The sequence below is a fragment of the Colias croceus genome, chromosome 11, assembly GCF_905220415.1.
Source record: "Colias croceus chromosome 11, ilColCroc2.1".
Lineage (NCBI taxonomy): Eukaryota > Metazoa > Arthropoda > Insecta > Lepidoptera > Pieridae > Colias > Colias croceus.
In genome coordinates, this window is record NC_059547.1 from 79621 (window position 1) to 93187 (window position 13567).

A 13567-nucleotide genomic window follows, 5' to 3' on the forward strand; every position below is an offset into this window, starting at 1 on the left:
GTCAAATAAATCAGCGGCTAAGGTCACTGCTGTGAAGACTACAAAGACGACGACCACTACAGAAGTTACAACTGTTGAGAATACAAGTCCGATCGAAAGAGACGCTGACTAAGTTAATGGTTTATTATTAAAGGCGTTGTATAAGAAATGTGTTTTATTTTATAATTTATAATATATCTCTTTTTCATGTACAGAAATCAACAGTGATTTTATAAGTATCTTATAAAATTTTGCAGGTTGTTTAGTCTTAAAATTGTCAGTACTTAAGTTTGCTTAATAAAAACGAATCTAGAGATTCGTTACGTTACAAGAAAAGTAAAACATGTTTTGTGGTTCATTTCGTGTTCAGACATTAAGGATATAGATAAGGAACGACGTGCGAAGATCGACAGTCTCCAGATGATATATTACGATACATTTGGTCGTAATGGTTTACTTCTATAGTAATCATTTTTATTAAGCTGAGCTTTTTGAATCGATTTCGAGAATTGTAACATTGTCATATTATAAATACATTACGTCGGCAGCAGTGAACATAAGTATACTTATATAAACATAATTTATTGCTGAAATAAATTATGTAACGAGAAGTTATAAATGTTATTGATATACCTAACAATAATTATAGCCATGAAAAGGTTCAATGTATTAATGCTAACTAAAGTAGTCTAGTTTACCTATAATAGTATTTATTTTTTTTAATTTTGAATACTGAAGCTCTGAGAAAAATACAAATCAGAAACAGATAATATCCAATTTATGGAGATTTTGACATATCTATTTTACATACTAGCAAAAATTCCTAAACCTAACAATGCATGGTATTGACGAACAGGAACTAAAATATATTTTAGTTGATATTCACACAAGCTAGTTTACGCTCACATACAAGAAAATTGTTTCTAGTTTGCTAATCAACTATATATAATCGGTAACTATTTGTTGTTGCACAGTGCTGCGGCGGCGGCGGCAGCAGCGGCGGAGGCGCTGGGCGGGAGGCGCGCGCCGCCGCCCCTGCTGCGCTCCCGCACGCTGCCCGCCATCGTCGCGCCCATCTCCATCCTGCACGCGCAGATCGATCCGCGGCATGCCGGTCAGTGATCACTATGACATGTTTATAGTAACCTAAAACTAAGAGTAGTTTTAGGTAGGTATGTGTTTTTTCCATCGAAAAAGAACGGATACTCTCAACTCTACATGACACTCTACATAATACGGTCGGCTTTGTTACGATAACCTTTAACAGTGTCGCTAAAAACCTATAGAAACAATTAGTTTTTTTTTTAATCTATACATATAATAAATCTGTAGAAGGGTCAATTCTGTACATTGAAAATATTGAAAAAATAAATAGCAGGGGGTGTTACTGGATCGATACCAAACCCAAATATGTGATTAAAAAAATTTTTGTCTGTCTGTCTGTCTGTCTGTCTGTCTGTCTGTCTGTCTGTCTGTCTGTCTGTCTGTCTGTCTGTATTTGAAGGCATCACGTGAAAACTAGCGGTTCGATTTCGATGAAACTTGGTATAATTATACCTTATTATCCTGGGCGTAAATTAGGATACTTTTTATCCTGGAAAAATACGTAGAAAAAAATTAATCTTAATTTTTCAGTTTTATCCATAGACGTTGTTCCGTAGAACCGCGAACACACGTTGCGTATTATTATAGGCCTAGCCGTATTTGGGAATTGGGTCCAATAGATATTTATAAGATGTTATTGACAGAGGTACTCAAAATGGAGAAATAACCATCCACGCGAAGACCGACATCCGCGCGGACGGAGTCGCGGGCGGAAGCTAGTTTGTAATATATTATGAGCTACTTGGTCATGTATTTTTTGTGACTAACATAGTATAAATTTTGGTAAGTTCAGAAAAATAAAACTTGTACTATGCAATGCAAATACAAATTGTTTTTAATGAGGTAATTTATATACTAAATTCCAATTTAGATACTATTACGGAACACGAAGGACTTCTTATCAGGAGATAGTTAACCCCTACTTTAAATAGGATGCTATGTGTCGTGCTGCCGGCGCGTTTATCTACACGTTCCCGTTTAGTGCTGCTCACGCTCGCACGCGACGTCTGCCTGGCATCGTACCTTCAAACTTAGGGTATATCCTTATCTATAATTACGTAGTTAATGTATCTGTCAGTATGGTCAGTCTTTACAACGATTGAACTTCTGATAAAGGGTTTTTGTTAGAACGGGCAACTGAGCTGGTGGGTCACCTGATAGAAAGCGATATACATAGCGCCTCTGTAAATGCGTTGTGCAGTGCTACGTGCAACGACGTCATGCTACGTGTGAGCGTTTGTCTTATTTCCGTACAATAGAAATTTATCTATATTGACAGATGCTATTCATATATCATGGCTTCTGTTTCATGTTAGGCTTTATATAATTATTGATAAGCGTCCACGGATGGAATGTCACGATTCATGTAACTGTGCAATATGTTAGCCAGTAAACAATTTTAAATTCAAACATGAATTTTGTTTAAATTTAATTGAAGGTATTTGTTGCTCTTTCACGCAAAATCTAATGAATCTATTTCATTTGCAATAAGGCTAAATATGAACTTATTCGTATCGAGGATGAACTTATCAGTTTTTACCAATGTATCGTAGGTATCTAAAGACAATTTTATTAATAAAATCAATAAGCAACTACAAACTAACTTATTAATAATAAAAAATAATGAATGGAAGAAAACTTTGTTTTACCACTCCAAATTAAAGAAATAACATATAATAACTGCGTTAAAAACAACCGACTTCAAACTTGCACTTGCAACATTTACAAATACAGACAAAAATGCTCATAAAAATAAAAACAACTGGGCCTATCCGAATAAAATTTTTGTGGGACCAATTTCCACATAACCATCCCGCATCGAACAAAAAAAGAATCACGTAAATCGGTTCAGAAACCTCTGAGTACCTCTTAATTGTTCGCTGTTCGCACGGTGTTCTAAGAAATAATAAGAAACAAGCGGCGTATATTCCCGAAATTTCCACTCGTCTTAAAAATCAGTAAGACGAAAGTAGGGCGCAAGTAGTCAGCCTACAGGTGCGTAGGCTGCGGCGGCGTGCGTCGGGCGGCGTGAGGCGGCGCGGCGTGAGGCGGCCGGGCGCGGCCGAGCGGCGCCGCAAACAGTCGATATCTAATATCTTGATTAGCATAATTATTACACTTCTGCACTCTCATTGCCACTTCTAAGTTATGGCAGAACATAACAAAACTGGTGCATTTATTGTCTTTCAAGTACGATTGTGTGGACATTAATATGGTAATGGTTCTGAGGAACTGTTATCTTCTAAGGAATTATTGTTTTCATTAGGTCTTCTTGGCTATTGGATTTCAAACCTTATTGCCGATATTTTTCTTGACTTGATGATAATGTTTGTCAACTTTTATAAAACGTGACCATTTTCCCTGGCGTTTAATATTACGAGCGTGATAAAATGATTGCTAACTGTAATTCATATGCCTTGGCTTGACTGTTGAAATTTCAGTCCAAATGAATAAATGCACTGATGTTTAATGAGATTAAAATTATCCAGCACATTCACAAGTTTCTGCAAGTGAGCGAGTAGGAGTGAAATAAAATTAATTTCTAGTAGCGAGTCGTTATGGAGATAAACTTAAACAAGTATTAATTAGCCGAGGAGTGAATAATGGCACTTCACAACTGCCGCTGCTTCGTTTCGTACACTTTATTGTAATTTATTTAAATTGAGCATTTGCATGTACTCGCTCTAAAGTTTGAACCCACCTTAAGTGACATTAGATAGTTAGTTTTAGAACGCCACGGTATCTCTACTTTAGAGAGGTAGTTTAGAAACTCGGAAACTATCTATCTAATTGACTGATAAGATTAAGGTATAGAATAAGAAAGGTTGGAAAGTTTGGCAAAAAAATAGTAATGACTACTTTGTAGACTTTGTTAAAAACAGTATTATTTTTTTTTAGTTTCTGGAAATTAAAATTGTAATTTATTGTTAACATTATATTAACATTATATTTAAAATTTTACTCTTCTAGGCATTTAACATTGTGTTACTATTTTAATTACTTTCAATTTCATATTCGTAAGCTATCACCACCCTGAGTAACCACCACACGAAGAATATTCGTTATATGACATCAGTTCCGCAATACCGCATAAATAAAACGAAAATGCAAAATAAAATTGTGAAGGTCAAACTATTTTCGCGAACTCCACCTAAACCTCAATTAAAGTGAACTAGAAAATTAAGTAACATACGGCAATGCGGCAGGAAAACCGGCGTCATATCATGAGTGATGTTCGGTGCGATAATCTGAACCCCCCCCCCCTCCTAGCAGCTCCCCCCCCCGGGCTAGCCCGCGATTAGCACGTCCGTCGGCTTTAAAGTGTTTAAACTTATCGTCGGAGGCATCGCAGAAACTCAAGTGGGCTTTGTTCAATTTCAATGAAACTTTCTGGAAGTTTCGAGTACCGTTGTCTGTTATTTTTTCGTGTTAGTTTGGCATGGTTAACTATGTTATTATTACAATTAAAGTAGTTATTGAATGGTAGAGACCACAGATCACAGAAACTAAAGGGTAGAGACGGATATCACATTTCACAATAAAGAGCACAAATACTCGTATAAGTCACTTTAATGTTTTCTAATCAACTATTTCATTCCATTACAATTTACATTATTATTTAAATTTACCATTGTAACTCTCGCTAGACTCTTGTTTGAGAAAGATTTAAGTGGAGAGGTACACTTGAGATAATATTGTTTTTTCCCGTGCAACTAAGAAAGATTTCATAAAAATCTAGACACGCGGCAGCGTGTCAAGCCGAGTTCAAGCGAAGATACATATTACAATATACATATAATAATAATAATAAATCATCATTTAATAAATCATCATTTATTTGCACCATTTTGAGTTACGTAGATTTATATAAGTAGATTAAAAAAAAAAAAAAAACAAAATGATTTTATGTATTTCGATAAATTATGAATAATTATGGATTGCACTAGAAATAAAGGGCCACATAATATCATTTTCATGACTTGGTTTGAGACAAATGGTACGTTTTATTTATCGAAGTCCTACCTGTGCGAGACTCCGCTCAAAGTTTAATAATTTTACAAGTCTTTCTATTTTATGCAAACGTTTTAAAATATATTCCCTGACATTTTCCCAAAGGTACATTGTTCAGCTCACTTGTTACAACTTAATTTAACTATTGAGACAGCTGGTTAAATAAATAAATTTTCCTATTATACATACATACGAGTATGTATGAAAATTAATAACCCTTAAACGTTACGCCATAGTACCAATGACTCCATAGTAAAAACTATATATTCAGCTGGTTTGACGCATTTCAAGGCGCCCCGCAAAACTAAAAACCAAAAGATCTCGGAAGCAACTCTAAAACTCATGGAAGAACGTCGCCAAATGAGGTTACAAACGTCGACGGACAAAGAACATTACTCACAACTTAACAAGCAGATCTCTAAGTCACTGAGATATGATATTAGGAAAGCTAACACGATCCACATACAAGATACAATTGAGCGAAATAAAGGCTCCAAAGTATTTGCAAGGGATCTCCGCATCGGACATAGCCAGATGACTCAGCTGAAGACCGAAAGCAATGTTCTTGTCTCGTCCAAGTCAGAGATGCTAGGAGTAATCGAAAGGTATTACAGCAATCTATATGCTTCACAGGTCCAGCCGCCAACGAATGAAAAAGATAAAAGAGCCAAGCTTACTCGCCATCATACCGATGATATCCCAGATGTTAGCTTGTATGAAATTAGATCAGCTCTCAAACAAATGAAAAACAACAAAGCCCCAGGGGAAGACGGTATTACAACTGAACTACTTAAAGCTGGTGGAAAACCAATACTACAAGTCCTACAAAGGTTATTCAATTCCGTTATCCTGAACGCTACCCCACCAGAGTCGTGGAGCAAAAGCGTAGTGGTTTTGTTTTTCAAGAAGGGTGATAAGACACTCCTAAAAAATTATAGACCTATCTCACTTTTGAGCCACATATACAAGCTTTTTTCCAGAATTTTGACAAACCGCATAACACGAAAATTGGATGACTCCCAGCCTCCCGAGCAAGCTGGTTTCCGCAAATCATTTAGTACCATGGATCATATCCACACGCTGCGGCAGATTATACAGAAGTACGAAGAGTATAATCTGCCGCTCTGTTTAGCATTCGTGGACTACGAGAAAGCGTTTGATTCGGTGGAAACCTGGGCTGTACTTCAGGCTCTTCAACGATGCAGAATAGATAGTAGGTATATCGAAGTGCTGAGAGGATTATATAACAAGGCCAATATGACAGTCCGTCTCCAAGACCAGAACACAAAATCAATCCCTATACGAAAAGGCGTACGACAAGGAGACGTGATCTCTCCCAAGCTCTTCACTGCCACCTTAGAAGACATCTTCAAGCTTCTGGATTGGAAAGAATCAGGGATAAACATCAATGGGCGATATCTCTCTCATCTTCGGTTTGCAGACGATATAGTTCTCATGGCGGAATCTCTTGATGACCTGAAGAAAATGCTAGAAGACCTCCATAAAGTATCTCAACAGGTAGGCCTAAAGATGAATATGGATAAAACAAAGATTATGTTCAATGCCCACATCGAAGCTAAATCTGTCTCTCTGGGATGCTGTGAACTCGAAATTGTCAAGGAATATATATACCTGGGACAAACGATCCAGCTAGGTAAATCCAATTTCGAGAAGGAGATAAACCGCCGAATCCAACTAGGATGGGCAGCTTACGGGAAGCTACGCACGATCTTCTCGTCAAACATACCGCAATGCCTAAAAACAAAAGTATACAACCAGTGTGTGTTGCCAGTTATAACATATGGCGCAGAGACATGGTCGTTTACAAAGGGCCTGATAAATAAATTAAGAGTGACCCAACGAGCTATGGAGAGAGCAATGCTCGGAATTTCGCTGCGCGACAAGATCCGCAATACGGAAATTCGCAGACGAACGAAGGTAACTGACATTGCTCTCAGAATCTCCAAAGTAAAATGGCAGTGGGCAGGCCACATAGCCCGCAGGACCGATGCTCGTTGGGGAATACAGGTCCTATAATGGCGACCAAGAACCGGACGGCGCACTGTTGGACGCCCTCCCACTAGATGGACGGATGATATAGTTAAGACAGCTGGGCGCAGATGGTTAAGCAAAGCCAAAGATCGGCAACTGTGGCACAGTATGGGCGAGGCCTACGTCCAACAGTGGACTTATCCGGGCTGAATGGATGGATGGATGATGGATGAAACGTTACGCTCCTCTTTAGTCGTGTAAGAGGAAAAGTTGAGTTCACATATAATTAATGAATGTCCGAAAGGGTCCAATAATGAATATAATTAAGTCGGAAGCAGCTGTTAGCCAATTACTGGGTTGTGAAATTAGAATCCTGCGTAGCGTCCGCAAGACTCACGAGCTTCTAGGTTAATGCATGAATTTACATGAACTCATTATAATAATACTCAATTTATAGAGATCGATCGAACCTAGAGTTGGAGGTGAGATCACTACATTTGATCGTCGTATATTTCAGTTTAAGGTCAAGTGCAGTTAACAATTATATGTCCAGTGGACACATTAAAAGTAAACAGGTCTATTTATATTTCTATTTAAAGGATGAGAAGAATTTTTAAGCATGCGAAGAAGTTGATGGTGTTTACGATCCCATACATAGGTACCTACCTTAAAATAGAAGATCGAAGACCGAAAACTTAACATCTGCTTTCTACTTATTTTCGTGATGTTGACGCATCTGAAACTTATCTTCCGGCAACATTAACAGCATGGAAGCAAGATAATTATAAAATAGAATATCAGGTTCTAATATGAAAATGGATCATGTATCGAAATATGACACTAAGCAAAGCCGCCTCCCGATGGGCGTCACTGGCAGCGCGCCAGAAACCGTTAGACCTTTGCCACTTGCGGTGGTCCTCTGGGCATGGATAATGTCCTCTATCGCCAGCTTTATGAAATTATTATGCTATCCTACTCGCTTTATCATTAGAAAATGTACAATAGTTGAACATAGTACACTTTTATCGTTTTAAAACTTGTAGTAAATTTTAGAGGATTGTATGATTTTTCTTTACGTTTTACATTACATTTACTTTTTCTGTTCAATTTTACAAAAATATCGTTATTTTCCGAACCGTATTTGTTGTTTTTTTTACCTAAATGTAAATTGTATAATATGGTAGCATTTGCGTGGTCTGTGGAGACAATGCAACATCCCATTAGCCGCAAGTGCGCTCTCCTTTGTATCGGATTGTTTGTGGGATAAACACACAGATAAACATTTGCTGATAAACACTGGAGCGCTCTGCTGGCCGCTGGATAACTTTACTGTTATTTCTATTTCTTATTTTTATGAATGGAACCATTATAGGACGATTTGTGTGCGAATTCTGTTTGTGTTGTAGAGATTCTGATTATTTTTATTGCCATTATTTTCAATAATTTTGATGTTTGTTTCTATAAGCATTAAAAATAACTTAATTTAAATTATGATAATTTCAAGAAGAACGCAATCTGGGTCGTGTGAACGCATGTAGAAACTATTTGTGAAATAAACTGGAGGGCAAGAATGTTGTAGAGTGTAGACATTTGTGGAATTACGGTTTTGTAGGAATCTGGTGTTACTTTCGAAAACGTCATTATAGTTTTAATCTCATCTCATTCTACAACTATTTTCATTTTCATGACGAAATTAAAAATGTATTATTTATTGTTATTCTGAAAATATATCAAAAATATAGTAACGATGGAACCTCGTAATTAAAATAAAACAAACTTTCGTGTTAAAGTCTTTAATTAGAATGAAACATAACTAATATGTTTTATTACACTTTCATTATGACAATGCTAGAGAACCTAACTACATATCGTACAATATGTTTTGAAATTGCAACCATTTTCCCTTCTTCATTTTGCCACAGTATTGCGTGATTATACAAAGGTTTAGTAAGGAGTTATGAATTTTATATTCTCGTTGTACAAAATTACATTTACAGATGTAATTACCGTATCAATAGTTTAATAAGTACCACATTTCAGTATTAGATAGGAACACGTAATCTCCAAGCATCATTATTGAATTAATTGGTATCACGGAAGCATATTGTGGATAATTGCAGTAAGCTGTAGCTTGTAACAATGGCGCAGTACAATGCGACGGAAAAGCTTTCTGCTTTTCTTACACTATGCAGCAACTTGTAACCGCTCGCTGTAGGAATTAGGAAACACACAGTTCAATTAAAGTTGAGAAAATAGTTGCGATCATTAATTTATAATCTTTCAACGAATGCGATTACCAAGTTAGTGCTTTTCTGGTGATGAATTTATAGGAGACGGACTGGTCTAAGTCAAGATAAAATTAAGATGTTCAAGAAATGTATTGATCCTCTTCTTATAAAAAAAAAATTAGTTACCAATGTTTTAAAATACTAATAGTAGATAGACATTTCTGAACTTTACACAAAAGTAACATTAACCTATTGAATTTCTATCCCGACTATAAAATGGAATGTGTTAATTCGTTAGAATTGTCCAATTTATCTATTTAATGAGAGGCTTTCCCAAAACACTTAAACGTAGTAATATTCCATCAGTAATGCTGTAATTAGAAACTGACAAGGTCTAACTGCTAACAGGCGTAGAACCCTTCTACATTTGGTCAACGAGGATAGCTATATAATTATTTATTCATGATAATAATCATAATAGCCTTTCGAATGGATTACTTTATGAACCCGCTAGAAATAAGGACAGAAAATTTCAAGGAGAAGTATTCAACAACTTATTCGACAAATTGAAACAATCATAAATGTGAAAGTCAACATGAAACCCACACAATGTGGGAAAGTTAAAATAATTAGATAACATTAGGAGCTAATGCAGCGAAGTTAATTTTAACAGGGAGTTGAGAGTAGGCCTGTTTCGTAAATTTATGCTGTGCGGGTGACAGCACACCCCCCTCCTCCCCACCGCCCGCGTAACCCCCCGGGCATCCCCACGGAGGGTCAAGAGTTGAGATTTACGAATTATTCTGAAATTAGATTCGTTATGCTAACTCGAATTTATTGTATTTATCTTGTTCCTTTGTTACGAGCAAGCGTTTAACGTCTGTTGTAAATTTATATGTACATATCTTATTAATTCAGCAATTCTTATTCCATAATGAATGTGTCCAGGCTTGACATTATTGGATCAATCAGGCCAAAACGATTTTTGTAAACTATTACGATTTACTTCCCCAAGTTATACTTAAACGTAGGTATTAAAAGTGAGGAGGCAGTCAGTGATGGTCGTTCTGGAAATCTTTAGAGGAAGTTTATATCCAGCTCTTAATATCTTCTGACTAAAGAAAATAAAATAAATTAGTAAACAAGTTTGGCTGTCAAAACAAAGTTTTAATCTTACAGAACATTGCTGTATACATGCTAACTTTTTAATGAAAATTGGTGTACAGATACACACTGACTTAGATTAAAACAAACGATATTTTACCCCAGTTTTAATTTTGATTCGATAATGTCGTCTGTATTGGTCTAAGATCCGAACATAAGGCGAAATTCAACGGCGTGATAATAGAATGAGATCAATTTTATAATAAATTTAGTCTATTAAAAAAAGTATTAAAAATGGGTTGACTGGGAAAATCCTGGACAGGACATTTTTGATGAATTAAAAAGAAACATTTTTTTTTAATTAATTGCAATATAATATTTATTGCAATATAATTTAAAATATAATAGACTTAAAGTATGAAACCTACAGAATGTGCAGTCATAGTCGTTTTCTAATATTTACCTGGACAAACGGCTAGGTTGGCAGGTATAAACAGGTATGTCGGTACCAGTTATTTTCACTTGATAGGATGATAAAAAAAATTATGTCAGCACTGTTTTATTACAAAATTGTTTTATTATCTCGAAACTGCAATTAATAAAAAATTAAAATAAATGTTTTTTTTTTTAATTCATTAAAAGTGTCCTGTCCAGGATTTTCCAAGTCAACCCATTTTTAATTCATTTTTTAATAGACTAAATTAAATATAAATAAAATAATAAATAAATAAAATAAATCTTTATTTCACCTTTAAAATATACAATATTGATTATGAGGCTCTGGCTCTCTCGCTAGGCATAGCCTGTGTTAAGAAAGCCAGTCCCTTCCCTTAATACATTGTGGTCTAGATAAAGGTTAAAACAAAAAGAAAATTTATACAAAGGCAAAAATTAAAAATAAAAGGGGGATAGCCAACCCAAATTAATTATAAATTTGGTCTCATTCTATTATCACGCCGTTGAATTTCGCCTTATGTTCGGATCTTAGACCATATCTTATTTTATACGGTAAAACGTGGATATTGTATCACAATAGAATTTTAGAATGAAGAAGACAAGAAAATGTTATAATAACAAACACGTTTACTGAATTGAAAGAAAACGCGAACAGACGACAGCGCTGTTTACACACTCACTCCGTCGACAGGAGCTCTATTTGCATTTATATTGCAAATATAAACAAACAAACAATTCGTAACAAAAGGTTGCGATTTAGCAAGCTCTGAATTTACTTTCTAGTTTCGAATTCATTCACGCAGTGGACCACTATTTTGGATAAGTATCTGATTCAGAATCCAAAAGGACTAAATTCTCAATTATTATTATTACTAGCTGCGCTCCGCGGTTTCACCCGCGTGGCTCCGCTTCTGTTGGTCTTAGCGTGATATAGCCTTTCTCGATAAATGGGCTATCCATCACCGAAAGAATTTTTCAAATCGGACCAGTAGTTCTTGAGATTAGCGCATTCAAACAAACAAACTATTATTATTACTATTACTAACAGTCCGCCCCGGCTTCGCCTGTGGTACATATTTACGTTTTCTCTACATAAGAACCATCCTCGTACTTCAAGGTAATAAAAAAGAATTAACGAAATCAGTTCAGCCGTTCTCAAGTTATGCGCTTACCAACACATTTTGGGATTCATTTTTATATTTATAGATATAAGTTAAGATTATAAAAATACTAAATTTGCACTATAATTCTTGATCACGTACTTCGTAAAAAGCGTAATACAATAAAATATTATAGAATTAAAAGTGAGACCAACTTAAATGCTCGTCAATATTTAGCTCTATTGCTGTGCCAATTTTCATGAATTCGAATAGAATGATAAAAAGTTAATGTAATCCGGAATCAAATTTTCCTTCGCTTTGCATACCGTTGTAAAACTTTCTCACAACTCACAAAGTGCCTGCCTGTGAATGCCTTTCGGATTTCAATTCAGCTTTTCGTAATAAAATAATCCTTTTTTCTGAGGAAACTTTTCTTTCAATCACACCCTGTCAAGTGTAGTGATTCCTGGATCGTTGATTTATTTTTGTCACTGGTGTTTAAGTAAGATTGATGGGGTAAAATATTTATTGAACTTATGCATGCATTTAACTTTAACTTGGTAGATTAGAATTCCATAAAAATATGTAGGGATAGCTGCAGTTAAGCTTAAATCAAACTGTAAGTATTTAAAGATATGATGTGGAAAAATTAGAGAAATCTGTAAAATATTATAAAAAGGAAAAAATCTGTTCTACAATATCATGATACTGATAGGTTTGTGTGGCAGCTTACATAAGAGTCTTAGAAAAAGTTAGAGCGATCGCTTCCATAGATCAAGTTATACGGTAGCCCGGGGCTTGCGTGCGTCAGACACACAACTACTGACCTTTTTCTTAACAAATGTTCTCTTTGTATAACGCATTAATACTTTTGTTTGCTGGCATTCGTTTCCGCAATCAAACAAATATATTCGCAATGAATTCAATCAACGTACTCTGTGCACTCCATGAAAGTATTTGATATATATTTTGGAATAAAACCAAAGGTCTGTTAAATAATTCAGGGGAATTTCTATAAATACCATTCGCGTCTATCCGCGAATTTATAATGAATAAATTTACAAAATTTAATCCATTGCCATTCCGAGACTAAATTTATTTTAGTTACAGGTTATTTATAGTATTTGAGTATTTTAGTTAGCTTTCTCGTAATTTATAAAATAAATTCTTCACATTCCAAATATTTTCATAGCTCACTTTAGCATTGAAAAGGTTATAAAACCTGTTACCTTTTCTACGAGCAGCTTTATTAATCGTTATAGTGTGTGGAACAAAATATCTGACATTAAACCGTGTTTGTAGAAGCGAAGTTATCGCTCCATTAGCAGGCAGCCGCGCGGCAAATCGGCTTGATGAAGCAGCAAGCCGCACCGCCGCCGCGCCAACGGGTACGCCTGTGGGGACGCTTGCTTGACCTGTGTATTGGAATCAAACGGCTTCTTATTTACTTGGCCAAAAATTATGTTACTCTTCATTCGAACATTATCAGTTGTAAATAAAACAATTTGTAGAGTTTTTGTTTTCTAACCATACCCACAGTTAACAAATGAATATCCCTTGATGTTTATCATTACTTATAATATCGCGAATTCT

The 13567-nt window shown here is 35.6% G+C and overlaps 1 protein-coding gene across 1 annotated transcript in view; it reads left to right on the forward strand.

Moving 5' to 3' along the window:
• Positions 1 to 13567, forward strand: part of LOC123695631 — a 62515-nt gene that overhangs the window by 16280 nt on the left and 32668 nt on the right. Inside the window, exon 2 of the mRNA XM_045641538.1 lies at positions 954 to 1093. Within this exon, the coding sequence (XP_045497494.1) occupies positions 954 to 1093 (140 nt within the window). The remainder of the gene's footprint in view (positions 1 to 953; positions 1094 to 13567) is intronic.